This window comes from Myotis lucifugus, unplaced genomic scaffold (assembly GCF_000147115.1).
Source record: "Myotis lucifugus unplaced genomic scaffold, Myoluc2.0 scaffold_39, whole genome shotgun sequence".
NCBI classification, from domain to species: Eukaryota; Metazoa; Chordata; class Mammalia; order Chiroptera; family Vespertilionidae; genus Myotis; species Myotis lucifugus.
The window spans coordinates 7830514-7844121 of record NW_005871087.1 but is presented as its reverse complement, the minus strand read 5'-3'; the positions used below and the strand labels follow the sequence as shown (position 1 = coordinate 7844121).

Genomic DNA, 13608 nt, shown 5'->3' with positions numbered 1-13608 from the left:
ACAAACTAATTAGGACAAGTTAAATGTTTCCACTGAAAACACCAAAAAAGAGGAATGTGTGTTTTTTTTCTGCTGCCTGCTGGTTTCTGCTCATTTCCTTCCTCATAACCTTGCCACTTCACTGTTTTCCCAACACACTGTTTTAGAGGTGAGACTTGATGGGCCAGCCAAAACCCAAAGTGTAAATGCTGAGTTAAGAATGTTCCACACATCCCAGGGACAAACAGAAGTCCTTCTGATGACAATGTACAACCGTGTTTATTATAGGCAGGGGAATAGGTTTCTGGTCCAGAATTTTCCTACTAAATCTGTTCTAGCTGTTGTATTAAAAGCTTCCCCAATTACGCATTTCTTGTGATGATAGGCACACCACTGAGTATTTTTCCTATTTTTCTTGGGCATTTCCAGGCAGGCGGCTGGTCCACCATTAACACCGAGCTGAACTTGAAGAGCTCAGTCACACTTTCTAAATGTTGCTCGCCCTTTTCTCCAGCTTTACTTATGATGCCATGAATAGCAGCATTTAGAGTGAGCGCTCACGTCTGTCTCCCAGTTCCCCTGCACTTGTTGAAGGAGTATCTTTTCTTTTCTCATTTCATCAAGGGGTTCACTTGGGGTCTGATAACACCCTGGTTTTCAGCCACACAGAGTTTCCTCAGTGCAATCAGCCTCCCATTTTCTCTCCTGATGGCAGAGGGTTTCGACATGGCACCTCTCTGGCCAACCATGGGCAATTTGTGAGGTGGGTATGACCAGTGGTGACGACTCACAGCACCGACAGTGGAGAAATGTGTTGGGCTAGATGGAAAGGGGGAGATGACTCAGACATACGGTGCTTAGAGCTGGAGACAGGACACGGTTACAAGCTTCTGCCAGACTCTGAGATACATAACCGGGGTGCACTCAAGCAAGGAGCCTGCCCTTCATACCTCCACACTCCTTTTAACCAAGCTGTAATCCGGCGGCTCCAGTCTGTTGTACTGACAACCACCCATGGCTGCTCTTCCTTAATCTGGGGTAAAGTCTCCCAACTGCCTTGCTTTTATTTCTCGATGCATTTTTAATGGCTCTTCATCCTTGGCACATGTAATTTTTAACTAGGTAAAATATTTATGGGGGTGGAGAGGGTAACTTCATAAGCATTTATTATTCTCCCTTGCATTTACAGTAAATCCCAATCAGGTTGCTGACTGGGATTTTCCTTGCCTCTGTCTCCCATGTGAACCTGACTCTTAACTCTAAGTAATGAATGCAAAGCAAGATCGATAGAATAAGTAACAAAGGTATCCAGGGTGACTGAACAGCAAACTCTTAAATCACTGCGCAGTAAGTGCGAATGAACAATTATTGAAAACACTGCACTGAAATCTCAGTCGGAGATAAGAGGGAGGCTTAAGCCATTAAAAGAGTCCATTAGTCATGTGAGTCTGAGACAGCACGCTCCAAACACGAGCTGTTCTCGAGAACTGGAAATATTCTACCAACTTGCATACAAACAACTGACTCCACCTGACCAAGGACAGAGCCCAACTGTCCAGTCCCTGAGGGTAAGGAGGCATTAGAGGCAGAGAAGCTGAGGCAGTCTGCTCAGGCAATGATTCTATAGTTATATCGGGGGTGGGGGTTGTGCAACACTGACAAACTAGGTTATTTATAAGGGAAGTAAATATCCCGCCTGAAAATCAATTCACCCCACGTTACAGCATCATCATGATCTTCATCACTCCCCGCTCAGGACACAGATAAAAGAATTCTGACACCTCTACCCCATCCCCACCAATCACCAGAAAAAGCTCAAGAATGCAGTCCGGCTTCCCCTTTGTCCCTGTTCTCCCTGACTTGATAAATCATTTGCACTTCAAAAATGAAGGGACAGTAATAGGCAAAGTAAAAGCATGTTTCTGACAAATGACCCGAAATAGCTAAAATGTTGGGCACACACATAAATATACACATAAACACACACACACATATGTACATGTCAGCACCGTCTCGGGGATTTGCAAACATTTGAGTGCTATGGAATCTTCACATGCCTGGGTCGCATTGCTCAATGCCTCTTGTCCTCGCTCTTGCACCCCGCATTTCATTAGAGACAGGTGGGCTCTCAGAGTTCTGATCTCTATCAGCTTGAACAAGGGGCTGCCTAGCGTAACCTGAAAGCCACGGCATTCCTGAATCCACACGATTCCCTCCGGGAATAGAAAAAACGTATCTCATGCCGGAATTATGGTAAGACCGAACCACGCTCATGACACACAGGGCAACTTTAGCCTTGCCTTTAAAAGAGTATCATCTCACTCGAAGTAGGACATCACATTTCAATTGGTACTATTAAAAACTTGCATTGCACAGTGAAACTGCCTTGTGAATCACCCTGCTTCACAAGTCGGCTGGGCTAGCGGACAGTGAATACCATGAGCTAGCCCGGCGAACACTTCACCAATAGCCACAAGATCATCCAGTGCAGCCCGGAGGGCCTCTGACCATACTTTCACACTATGCCAGTGCTAAAGTCCTCATTGCACTCGCACAATAAATTGTTGCAAGAGGCTGAAAACTTTAAGCAAAATTACCATCTACTCCCCACCCCTGGAATAGCATTAAGATGCCAACATGTTCTTTTGTCCAAAAGACATGTTATCTTTACAAACTTTTCCATGTATCAAAAATATATTCATTATCAACTATAACCACTTGCTATTTTATTCATTGCCAATACACAAGCTTACTACCTCCATCATTAACCCCTGGCAAAGGGTGTTGTTCAACTCTGGAGTCTGCTTAGATTTGATATGAAATCGGGATTATTTCTTTCCAATCGATTTGTTATTTTAATGCCTCTTTTCTAGTATGACACAAATTACAGGGACATCAAAACTGCTGTCAAGACAACTAAAGGCGTTCAGCTTTTGCAACTTGTGTCCCTTCCACACTTTCACAAATGTTTCAAAGGCTCGAGAGGAGAGAGAGAGAGAGAGAGAGAGAGAGAGAGAGAGAGAAGCACATAGTATACACAGAAATAAACACTCGAGACACTAGTACTGCCCCACATGCATTTATCTAAATATTTCTTTAATCTGAAAAATGACTCTGGACTTCATACTTCACGCTGAGAAATCACACAGAGCATTTGCCTCTTCAACCCTTCCTCAACCCCTCCCCAGTTGCTCTCACAAACCTTTGAATATCAGATAGATGCCCTTAGATGATGACGCCGGGTGGAACTCACAGAGGGAAAGCATAACTTCAGGGAGGAGGAGAGGAGATTCGGTTCTAATCCGTGGCTTCTTATGTGGCGAAGGGGTGCTGCCTCCTTCCCTGGCAGCAAGTTGCAGCGTTACAGTGCGATTGTACAGCTCCCCGCCTGCTCCCCGCGCTCCACTGAGAGCCCAGCTGTGAGCCTCAACATGTTTTCTGGAAATGCGGGCAGCTCCACTGAAAACCTAAGGGAGGCTCCCACCGCGGCACCCCACGAAACTGCACACGTATCTAACCGCTCCGCGACGTCTACCGGTTTAAAATAAAATGCACGGTGCGCTGGGCTGCTCTGGCTGCATGGGAAACGGGGAAGGGGTGGAGGAGTGTTCTCAGCTGCTCAACCACCGCACACCGAAGAATGTTTTCCCTTCCTGCCTCCGAATGAAGGAAAAGCCCAAACGCTTCAGGAAACACGGACACTGGCTAAGCTTCCGCAGCATCCCTGGCAAAGGAACTTTCACATTCCCGTAAGTTAGCCCCCGGCTTCCCACGCCGCGCGCCGTGTCTCCTTCGGCACCCAGCTACTAAAAAAGCCAACTTCCTGCAGACAGATCCAGGCAAAGTTTATCCACCCCCACCCCCGTCTCTCTTCTTCCCCAACTTAAACTCATCCAGGACCAAGAGCCCCAACCACAGCACAAAGGCAGCTTCGAAGGCTGCACCCACAGCCTGGTCCCCCGGGTGCCAATTGGAGGGAGGTTGAATGTAACAGATTCTTGCGGTTGAAAGGTTTTTTTAAATAAATAAATAAATAAATAAATAAATAAATAAAGGGCTTATCTGCACCGATGGAGCGCTGGTCGCCCCCAGCATTCCAGCCTCAGAGTTAGCACTCACCAAAATACATTATGTTTCTCATTAATCGGACAGCTGGAACCCCACCGCGGCGTCTTCAGCATCAGCTCGCACCCAAGGCTGACTCGCGGAGCGGAGCCCTTTCATGCTACATGCGGCCGAGACGTCCCCGGAGCGGAGAGTGGCGAGCGCCCGCCCAGCGTGCGTCCCGGGCGGCGGGCTGAGCGCCTCGCAGGCTGCCTTCCCCCGTCCCCGGCTACGATCCCCTGCGGCTGGAGCGTGCGCCCGGGCTGCCGGCTGCACTGCCCATCCTGCCTGTAATCCGACTCCTCCTTGCGATGTCCTTGCCGCGCCTGTGACATCAGGGCTGCGAGTACTACAAACAGACCCCCCCACCCCCACCCCGCCACACCCCACCCCCGGTTCGCAGCGGCTCCGCGAGGTGCTCCGATCGCCGGCCTGGACCAACCATGGCTCTCGGGGAGCTTGGACGAGCCCAGAGACCCGGAGGGGGGCGGAGTGAGGGGCGCGGGGGGTTCTCTCTTAAAGCGAGAAGGGTCTCTGGATCCACGGAGGAGCACGCGGGGGGATATTCGCCCGAGTGCGGGAGGGGACGTGGGTAAGGGGAGGTCTACCGTGAACGTGTAATTAGACACCCTTTCATCCCTCCCCTCCCGTGACTGTCTTCATCATCCTCGCCCAAACTGAGCCTTCCCCACCAAGTTGAAAAGGCAGTGGGGAGAGGCATGAGGGCTTCTGCTCTTCGCCTGGGGCTTGCGGGTTTCTTGTTTGTGATGTTAATGCCAAAGTGGAGTAAAAGACTCCAGGGACCATTGCTAGGGGAATAGAGGTTTTCACTTAGGAGTGATCAGATCATAGAAAGCAGCGAGTAGTTGGTGAAGATTTCTTTTTATTTCCTGCGTATTTTTCTGAGCTAGGTTAACAGAGAAATGTAAAGAAAAATAAAACGATATAAAAAAAGTCTCCTCCCAGTTTCACATGTGCTGCTTCCCTTAGTAAGTAGTAGAAGGGACACTGAGGCTGAAATGAGCTTTGACCCCCTAAGCTGGAGAGAGACATTGAGTCTGAAAGGCAACAAGATTGTGTCAAAATTTCGGTCTCATCGCCAGTACAATGTAGACACGCGCGCGCGCACACACTCCCACGAAATTTGCAAGGAACAGTCAAGAAAGACAAAGCTTAGCAAAGCCTCTGGCTCCTCCAATGGTCTAATGAATTGAAGTTCTTATCTTACACAGAAAAGGATGTTAGAAAGAAATCCCTGAAAGCTTGCTGATTAATACTTAAATGTTCAGCATGGAAAATAAACTCACAGAGCAAGCCCAGTTTCCTAAGGACTCCTCACTATGCAACCCAACTTACGGATGGGACCATTGAAACTTAAAAATGTCTACATAATTCATGAAATGAAGAACTGAAGATAAAGAACTTTAGTCTATGAAAGGAAGCAGTAGATATATTTTTAATATGGCTGGCTATAAGCCATGTTAGCAAATATTTCTACATTTTGATATTAAAACAGTAAAGGTTCTTTCCTTGCACAATTATGTATCTGTTGGTAGATTTCATGCACAAGTTTGGAACCAGGGGACTGAAGTTCATAATAACAGCTTGCTGTACAATCTTGCAAAAAAGCTTAACCCACTAGTTCCTCTCTATGAAAGGAACACTATGACAAATACCCTCTCTCACAATGAATTATAGAGTTTAGTGAATGAGAATAGCTAATCATATATAAATCAGAAATATTACAATGAGTCTTAGGATAAATCTAGTGGTTCTTTTAGAAAGAAGACTCTTTGCCCTGGCCTAAGGGCTTAATGGTTAGAGCCTCCTTCTGTACACTGAAGGGTTACAGGTTGATCCCCAGCTTGTGGGAGGCAGATCAATCAATGTGTCTGTCTCACATCAATGTCTCTCTCTCTCTCTCTCTCCCCCTCTCTCCCCCTTCGCTCTCCGCCCCCCATTCCCTTCCCACTTTCTCTAAAAAATCAATGGAAAAAATATCCTTGGGAGGAGATTAAAAAATAACAATAAAAAATAAATCTACAAGTAAGATTCTTATGAAAAGCCATTTGGAGGAATAAAATTATTTATTTGTTTATTTATTTATTTATATTTTATTGATTTTTTACAGAGAGGAAGGGAGAGAGATAGTTAGAAACATCGATGAGAGAGAAACATCGATCAGCTGCCTCCTGCACACTCCCTACTGGGGATGTGCCTGCAACCAAGGTACATGCCCTTGACCAGAATCAAACCTGGGATCCTTCAGTCCGCAGGCTGACGCTCTATCCAAGCCAAATAGGCTAGGGCTAGAGGAATAAAATTTAAATAGTAAAGAATATTTACGTTTTTACTCCTCCTATCAAATAAGAAATAATGTTATAGGGAAATATTGAAGAAAGCACATATGTGCTTTTCCTTTTGGACAGATGGAAATCCTCCAAAAGCCCAAGTACAGGCCTTTCCCTCCGGCAGGAGAACCATCTGTGGTGGAACTTACTCATGAAACTCATCAGCTGCCCTGACCTCCTACATGGGCTAGGGGGCACTGCAGTTTAATGTTAGAATTTTTGGTCCGTTTGAGTTCCTGTAGTTAGGAGATGTCAGCATTAAGAGTGGAGTTTCAAACAGGAGATTTGAGATGCTAAAGGACTGTCTTAATAATTAATAACACCCTTGCATTTGCAGTTACAAGGTAAATTCACTTATGTCATCTTTCTCACTGACATACAGAAATGTGGATATTATCAATGTCACAAATGAGCAATATGAGGCTCTGAGGTGCTAGCAACTTTTTCAATGATGTGGTCAGTCAGTAAGAACTGTTGTCTTAATATTTGTATATTGAATTTATGTTACAGTTTTCTTTACTCAAAGAAATAAATTATAAATTTCTCATTTATAATCACTCAGGTAAATTTCTTCCCCAATCAAATTATGTCACTGCACGCTCCAGGGGAAATACACACACACACACACACACACAGGCAGAGAGTATCTGGTAATAGAATAGTCCAACCTGTACCTAATCTATAGAGGATTATACCTGAAAGAGCAGCATGTATCCTCTGAAAGAGTAGGGCATCCAAGAGACAACTGAGTGTTTCATCTGAACAATGGACTTTTGTTCAACCAAAAAAAGGGAGGTAATCCCCTGTATTTAAAAGTGTATGCCCCTCCCCCCTCCAATTAAGGGTCATTTGGAATGCCAAGGCCTCAGATAAAGACACTAGTTATCTCTGGATGGAAAACAAATTATTTTAATTTTACACTCTATTATTTCACTAAAATTTATTTGTATTTATTATATTTAAAAAATGAAAAATACAACTATTTTCTTTTTGAAACAAAAGAGTATCCAAATGATACAGGTGTTCTGGACATGCCAGCTGTGCCTGAGAGATGCTCTCAAATGTCAACTCAGGGTCAGGGCCCGGCAGCTTCAAGGAAGGACCTAGTTCACACCTCTGGCCTTTATCCATCTCTAAGAAAGTTTTAGACACTGGGAGATTCTGTAGAGAAATCAGTTCATTGCTTGCCAGACAGAACTTTATTTTTCACTATTAAAAGGAAGACTGCCCTAAAACCAGTTACATATTTGGGGTTAAAACTTTAATAAATATAAAGTAAAAATTTTAAGTGATAAGAAAAAAAAATGGTAACATGAGAATTTCTTCTCTGCTTAAATATCCAGATAGCTGCCTTCCTGGGTCCCTCATCTACTTCAGGTCCTGCTCAAAGGTTTGCCTGCTCTGTCTTTTCACAGTGTCACACTGCCTGATTCCTCTCCTGGCATTTCCTAACCTCCCCCCTGCCCTTACGATTCTCCATAGCAGTTACCACCATCTGACACACCACTGTACACATCTATTGATTTTGGTCGCTCTTCCCTGGAATATACTAGTGATCTCCATGAGGGCAGACGTTTTTGTTAATTGTTCACTGCTGTATCCATAGTTCTTACAAAAGTATCTGGCACTTGTTGCTACTCAATAAATATTTGTGAAAGAATAAATGAACATACCGAGTACCACCAGATTGTGTGCAAAAACATCATACTTTGCTGTGTGCCTGCGGTCAATTCTTTGAGGTTGATGGTGTCTTATGCAAAGTATTTACACAAATTGAATTTGTCCATGCTTAGCAGCAGCTGTTCTTAAATTCCATGCAATACAGATGTCAGGTGGGACTGCAGGCCACAGATTTTGAACTTGCTTGTCTTTTCAAGTTCTCATAGCTCTATGCCGTAGTAATTAAATTGAGTTAGCACAGCCCAGTTGTCTTACATTGCCTTCCCCGAGCCTCAATTTAGTCAACTCTCATCTCTTACGTATATTGCAGCAAAGAAAAAATGTTATCCAATGTTCCCAACTCCAGTCTTGCTCAAGTCCAACCCATTTTCTATATTAGATCCATTATTATCTTTTTAAGGCAGAGATGATCAAGTCACTCCCTCACTCCACTCATACGTGTCTCTCTGTTTCACCAGGGTATAGAAGGCCTTTCATAATCAAGTCTCTGATTACTCCTCCAGTTGTGAATTCTTTAGCCTTAGCACTCTTCACTCCAATTCTATTTCATGATTACAGTTCCCTTAAAGACTATACTCTCTCTTCCCTGCTCTCTTTACCTGGACAGCTCCTATTCAACCTTGGTTCTTTGTTCAAGCATTATTTCTGTGAGGACATTTTCCTAACCTCAAGACTGAAAGAGATGCTTCTTTTTTTATGTAGCACACAGCACCTATTTTTCATATAGCACACAACATGAATTTTTATTCTAGCACTTAGACATAGTGGGAATTTCCCTGTACTTGTTTGTTTCCCAAATGAAAGAGGATGCTCTTTTATCTTCATGCCCTAATACAAATTGGTACTTAATGAATGAACCCATTATTAGCCTATTCATTCATTCAATATTTATTGAATACATTCAATTTTTTTGAATGCCTACTTTGTACCATCCATTGTTCTAAGTGCTGGATAAAGAGCATTGCAGGAAGTGTGAAGGGCAATACCTGAGGGATACCACGGCCAGTGTGCTACAGCAGAGTAGATTTGAAGAGTATAGATGAGTTGAAGTAAAATGGGTCACGTGGAGCCTAATTCAGTAGGACTTTGTAGGCTATAGTGTAAGGACTTTGACTTTTATTCTGACTTGTGTATTTGCCTTTGAAATAACATGACTTTGCATGTTGTAATAGAGTCACTGTGACTAATGTGTGGAGAATGGACTAAAGAGAATAAGGACAGAGGCAAGATGACCATTTGGGTAGCCTTTGTAATAATCTAGAAAAAAGTTGGTGGCTTGAACAAAAGTAGGAGCAGTAGAAGTAGTAAAAGGTAGTTGGGGTTTATGCATAGGTTAAAATGGGTCAATAGGATATCCTAATGGGTTGGATAGGCACTGGAAGAGAAAAAAGAAAAGAGTAATAGATTATTTAAGATTGGGAAATGAGCAATTGAAAGGATGAAATTGCCACTAACTAACATGGAGTGAAAAGTAGAAGAACATGCCTGGTTGGGGTTAAGAGGTAGTCACTGTGGAGATATTTAGTTTGGGATACCTATCACATATTGAAGTGGGAATGTCCTACAGCACTTTGACTTTATGGATCTGAAGTTCAAGGAAGGATCGTGGGTTTTATATTTAAATGTTGAAGTCATCAATTTGTAGGTGGCAATTAAATCCATGAGGTTCAATAACTTTCAGGGAGTATAGATGGAAATGGAGAAACAAGAGGGTTAACACTGAGCTTGGGGACATTATAAGCAAAAGGCCAAGTATGTGGGCACTTGGAGATTGAATATTTGTTGAAAACATAATGATTTGTTGAGTAAATATCTGTTGACATGTGAATGACATTTTATGAAGTGCTATTTATTTTAAGCCTAAGTTTGCCTCTGTCTGATATACCACAATCTACTGTAAAAACAGTTTGAAAATGGAGAAATAAGTCATTTGTCTTATATGAGAACAAATGCCTAATTCAATTGATCTGTGTAGTGCTTTGATCAGAATTTTTTTTAGATTGTGTAGACACTGCTATAAACTCATAAATCACTTTTATTTCCAGATTCTCACTTGAAGTTTCCATTGAAATGAATGCTTAGGGACCTTAGTCTGAAAAATTAATTGTCCACAAAGAAAGATATGCCAATATTGTAAAAATAAAATCTTATAAATACTATAGTATTCTAAAATTCTATTTATCTAAATTTCCATGACTTCAGAGACATCCAGTAAATCCTTTCTATACATGGTCTTGCCAATTCTCTAATTAGTTAATAGGCATTCTTTTAAAATATTTAATAACTGGCATTGAGAGTCCAACTAGAATTCTTACCTTAGATCTGGCTATGACCTAGGCCTTGGTCATAGTTATAGCTCATGATTTACAGTTTATTGCTTCTTTTACCCAATAGAATAGGCATGAGGGCAGGGGCATATCTGCTGTGTTCATGCTATATCTAGTGTCTCAAACAGTGTCTAAACCAGTGGTCCTCAACCTTGGCTACACATTAGAATCACCTGGGAATCTTTTTAAAGTCCTGATTTCTGGGCCTCATCCTCCGGAAATTCTGTTTCTTTGTTACTAATGATGAGGCCCAGAAATCAGGATTTTAAAAAGATTCCCAGGTGATTCTAATGTGCAGCCAAGGTTGAGAACCACTGGTCTAAACCAGGGGTCCTCAAACTTTTAAAACAGGGGGCCAGTTCACTGTCCCTCAGACCATTGGAGGGCTGGACTATAGTTTAAAAAAAACTATGAACAAATTCCTATGCACACTGCACATATCTTATTTTGAAGTAAAAAAACAAAACAGGAACAAATACAATATTTGTATTTGCATGTGGCCCGCGGGCCGTAGTTTGAGGACCCCTGGTCTAAACAATAGGAGGTACGCAATAAATATCGGTTGATTGAATAAATAGCTCAAAAGTTTTGCACCAGTAGATGATGCTCCATTCCGATCCTACTGAGAATATAGTTATATTCTGTCTGAAATACCTTTTTCTATTCCCCTTCATTTGTCTAAATAATTATTTTTACCACCCCAAACTACTCAGATAGTTTGTTTTCTAATAAGTTCTCCCTGGCTTTATGTATGACTCATGTGTTCCCTTAATGAGCTGCCAAATATTCTTTGTACAACTCTATTACAATATTTATCAGATTGTATTTCAATGGCCTGTTCAGTTATCAATATCCTCCAAGTAGAATGAAGGCCCTTTGGAGTCATGAAAAAATTATATGTGTTAATTCCTTGAATTTTTTAACATATCCCAGAATAGAGCAGAAATGCATGCCAAGGACCAAGGACATGGCTCATTGGGCTAGTAGACTAAAGTACGTTATTAACATCAGACATGGCCCGTGATTTAGGAAGCAGCACCTTTGCTGTGGTTGGAGACAAGAATCAAAATTACACAGACAAGGAGGCGACATCAAGAATAATCTTAGGGTGCAGAGAGAAATCCCAAAGCTCTGAGGAAAAGCCAGCGAGGAACCAACCATTAGGCCAGAAAGAGAGATCAGAAATGTTGTGGGTGGAGCAGCTCAGGAGCCAATATGGGAGCCAAGTACCAGAGTCAAGACAGAAAATTTAGTCAAGAACAGAAAGATTAGGGGAAGCTAATCAAACCCCTAGCTTCTCTCAGAGGTGGCATTCATTAGTACATTTGCCCTGATTTCCTCATAACTGGAAGCATCACAAGCTTCCTGTCTGAAGCCTTTCAGATTGTCTCTCTGCCATGTCCCCCTTTCTTTTCTTTTCTCCAAAAGCCCTGCAGGAAGTTGTTTCAATATTACTAGTGTTTTATAAAGTCAACTTTGGCCTATTTTTCTAGCCCCAGACTACCTACTTTGGTGCCTCAATCATAGGAAGTCAAGTTGTTATAACTGCTATCATCATTGGCAAAAAAATAAAAATAAAGGAGGAGGAGTTGGAGGAGGGAGGGAGGAAGAGGGAAGGAAAGAGAAGAAAAGGTGATGCTAGATAACAAGGCAATGAACTCTAATGTCTAAGCTCTCTCTCTGCTTCTCAGAGCACTTGTATCGTATTTAAGAAGATGAGGCACATATCCAAAAATATAAGTAAAAACAAAAGCAATATAAAATAAATAACAAGTGAATAATCTAGGAAGTGTATATAAAGTCTTGGCAAAAAAAAATGAAATTATCATGGCTTCAGGCAAACCTGGAAAAACTACAGAAAAGACTTGGAACTTAAACTTGGTCTTTTAACACTTGCTCAGATTGATAAACTGCAGAAAAACTTGCCAAAAAACATAAAACAAAGGTGGGTTGGGAATGATGGTGTCTGGGAGACCAAGAACAAATGAGAGTATTTAAGAGCAATTTTCATAAAAGATTGTCATGCAAAGTAAAGTTGGAAAGGAAAACACAGAAGCCTTAGGGGATGTGATCTCATATACCAGGTTAAAGGATTTGAATTTTATTTGACAGCTAATATAGGAAGTGTTTGCTGAATGAATACATAAATGAGCCTCTAAGTGCTTCCAAACACAGAGATGGAATAATACAGCTCTGAAGATATTCAGTGACACAATAACATGAGTTAATACATCTTGTATAGCAGGTTGAAAGATCTCATACACTCCAGAGGTTTCCAATTTTTCTCAAAATAAAATTCATTTATGGTTTCTGGGCAGCAACTTGAAAATCAGCCCTGTCCCCACCCAGCCTCACTATAGATGTGCTTGCAAACAAAATGGAAGAAGAAAATAGAAACATATTGAATTTCTTCTTTTGCTTTAAAAAAAAAAGAGCCTTAGAGATAAATTGAGTACAGCTCTAGTACATTTGGATGCTTTAGGTCATGGACATTCCATTTTTATATATACTGTGATAATAACATATAGAGTGAGCAGAGAGACAATGCATCTCTGCCCCAATATTGCAAGAGTCCACACAAAGTAATTGAAAGTGTTTCCAAGTGTGCATAATGCTGTGCCTCCAGTCAAATGTGGTAGATGGAAATTTGTTTGGCTTCCTCTGTCAAAATGTCTAAAACACATAAAAGAAATGGGTAAACGAAAAAAACAAAATATTACAGTTGCAACATTCTTCTAATTATATTTCAATTTCAATCTGGGCTTTGCTCAAACATATTAATAATCCTAACGGCTCATCTCTCTGATCCTTTTGGTGGATAAAATGACCGAATGTGATTTTTACCCTTGACTCAAAAGTGTCAGTTCTGGAAATCTACAGTATTTGTCACCATGAATACCATTTAACTGCAGCAGTACCCAAAGGAACTCTGCACAGCCACACGTGAATACAACTGGAGGAACTTAATTAATCTTGCTGTCACTTCCATGATGCTTTTCATTAGTTTTGCTGCTATCTGATCAACCGGCCTTCTCCGTATTGGAAATGCTACCCACAGCCTCCTGGGAAAGCATTTTCAAAAGGTAAACAAAGGCTCACCTTTGTGGTAGGGAGCTTTTATGCAGACAGACACTATTACTGCTACTCTAATATGGAGATAGCCCTTA

At 41.9% G+C, this 13608-nt stretch overlaps 1 protein-coding gene across 3 annotated transcripts in view; it reads right to left on the bottom strand.

Annotated features, from left to right (window-relative positions):
• Window positions 1-4539, bottom strand: part of ZNF385D (zinc finger protein 385D) — a 278367-nt gene extending 273828 nt beyond the window's left edge. Inside the window, exon 1 of one of the 3 annotated variants that reach the window (XM_006087624.2) lies at window positions 4099-4539. In XM_006087624.2, the coding sequence (XP_006087686.1) occupies window positions 4099-4120 (22 nt within the window). In that variant the 5' untranslated portion in view covers window positions 4121-4539. Of the gene's footprint in view, window positions 1-3181; window positions 3757-4098 lie in introns of those variants that run through there. The other 2 variants (XM_023752968.1, XM_006087623.3) reach the window with 2 other exon arrangements.
• Between the last annotated feature and the right edge of the window lie 9069 nt (window positions 4540-13608).